Raw genomic sequence first — 2302 nt, forward strand, 5'->3', positions numbered from 1 at the left:
GAAGTATGTTACAGAGAGATTGCAACAACTGCAGAAAAATAGTAGGTTTGATCAGTTTGATATACATCATCATCATCATGCTTTTTTTTGCTATGCAATTTTGCAGAACGTTTAACCTCACTAGAAGATAATTAAAAAAAAAACAGGTGCTATTACAAAAATGAAAATAATGATTCAGATTAAAATAATCATAATGATTTGCTGCTCTTTTCACTTTTTTTTTTTTTTCTCTCACCAGAGGATTACCGCAAAGCTTATGATGCTCGCCTGTGGCTTGCCAATTATTTCACTTGTAAAGATGACAAGTGGCTCTCAGACCATTTCCACCAAACTTGTCTGGAAGTCAGTCGACTCGTACGAACAGATGGAGGCAAAACATATGCTGAAGGATTTTGTAATATTGCACTTTCTTTGAAAGACAGTGGTATGTACTGATAGATTGTTTTCGTCATCATCATCATCGTTTAACAGTTGTTTTCCATACTGCCATGGGTTGGATGGTTTGACAAAAGTTGGCCAGCTGAAAAACTGCTTCGGTTCCATGTGTTTTGGCATGATTTCTATGGCTGGATGCCAACCACTGTACAGAGTGTACAGAGTGCCAACCACTTCACAGGTACTTTTACAAAGTACCAGCATGGGTGCACTTACATAGCACTGGCTCGGGTGCTTTTTATGTGGCATCTCTCAGCTGAAGAGGGGTGTAGGAGACTTGCCAGTATGCAAGGAGAACCACGATTCTATTTGGCTTGGCGTGTCTTCTCAAGTACAGCATCCCCTCTGTGAGACCCAACGTTTGAAGATCCTTTCTCACCACTTTGTCCCATGTCTTCTTGGGTCTACCCCTTCCACACGTTCCCTCCACATAAATTACATTTTGATGTTAGTATAAACTGTCAAAGTGGATGAGGTATTGTTGAACCAACAGCTAAAAAATCTTGTGTCCAAATTTAATCCTTTATCTTTTACTTGTTTCTGTTGCTGGAAGGGTTTAGTTGAACAAATTTCCCCCAATACCTATTTTTTTAATATCTGGTACTTATTCTTTTGGTCTCTTTTGTCAAAACCACTAAGTTATGGGGATGTAAACAAACCAACAATTGTCAAGCAGTGGCAGTGGAGACATACAGAAGCACAAAGACCTGCACACATGCACACACACACACACACACACACACACACACACACACACACACAGATATATACAGATGTGTGTGCATGTGTGTGTGTGTAGTGGACTTCGATACAGTTTCCATCTACCAAATTTTCTCACAAGGTATTAGTTGACCCAGGACTATAGCATAAGTCACTTGTTTGAGGTACCATGCTGTGGGACTTAACCCGAAACCATGTGGTTGGCCTAGACTTAATACAAACATTTTGTTGTTTATTTGGAGAGTACACTTAATACTAACCTTATTTTTATATGCTTCAACTCTTCAAACCATCAAGATTAAGTGCCAGAACTCATAAGAATGTTTAACTGTGGTATCCTGGCATACTATATTGGGGAAAATTTATCTTTCATCCAGTGCTGGTTATTATGAACTCCATAGTGTTACTGAAATTTTTTAATGTCTTATATTTTTATATATAGTTTTATATATTCCCTGAGTAAGTGACTCAACCCACCCGGCAGATATTATTTTATCAATCTCAAGGGAATTAAAAGCAAAGTTGGCTCCAGTGTGATTTTAACATAATAATAGTAATTAAAATCAGTCATTAACAAATATTGTTTTATTTTCTTAACCACACTCTTTTGTTTTTAGTTTTGGTTTATTTTTAATGCGCCATGCATTGAATATGTTAGTGTTAACTTAACTATTATTTTTATATGGGTGCCATCTTTGAATTCTTTAGTATAAAGTTTGGGAAGTGAACTAGATTAAAGATGATGTGTGCAAAGGTGACTCGAAACATACACTCAGTTTATGGGAAAGAATGTTTGAATATAAGAACTTGCAGAAGATGGTTTGCAAAATTCAGAAGTGGAGATTTTAGCCTTGAAGGTGAAGATCGAACAGGACGTCCAGTTGAGTTTGATGATAAGTTCCTTGAGGCATTACTTGAAGAAAATCCTGCATTCTCAGTTGAAGAATTGGCAATAAAGCTTAGTTCAAACCATACAACTGTTCATCATCATCTTCAACAACTTGGAAAGGTTCCTAAACTTGGAAAATGGGTGCCTCATGAATTGTCCGAAAACAACTGCAAATCCTGAGTTTACATCTACTCTTCTCTCCATTCTCGCAAACTCATTTCACCCTTTTTGGATAGACTTGTGACGAAAAATGGATCT

The 2302-nt window shown here is 37.1% G+C and overlaps 1 protein-coding gene across 5 annotated transcripts in view; it reads left to right on the forward strand.

Annotated features, from left to right (window-relative positions):
* LOC106875349 (tetratricopeptide repeat protein 29) overlaps positions 1-2302 on the forward strand; it is a 35676-nt gene that overhangs the window by 16860 nt on the left and 16514 nt on the right. For all 5 annotated transcript variants that reach the window (XM_014923440.2, XM_014923441.2, XM_014923439.2 and 2 more), the window contains exon 4: positions 239-424. In XM_014923440.2, the coding sequence (XP_014778926.1) occupies positions 239-424 (186 nt within the window). The remainder of the gene's footprint in view (positions 1-238; positions 425-2302) is intronic.

This window comes from Octopus bimaculoides, chromosome 1 (assembly GCF_001194135.2).
Source record: "Octopus bimaculoides isolate UCB-OBI-ISO-001 chromosome 1, ASM119413v2, whole genome shotgun sequence".
NCBI lineage: Eukaryota > Metazoa > Mollusca > Cephalopoda > Octopoda > Octopodidae > Octopus > Octopus bimaculoides.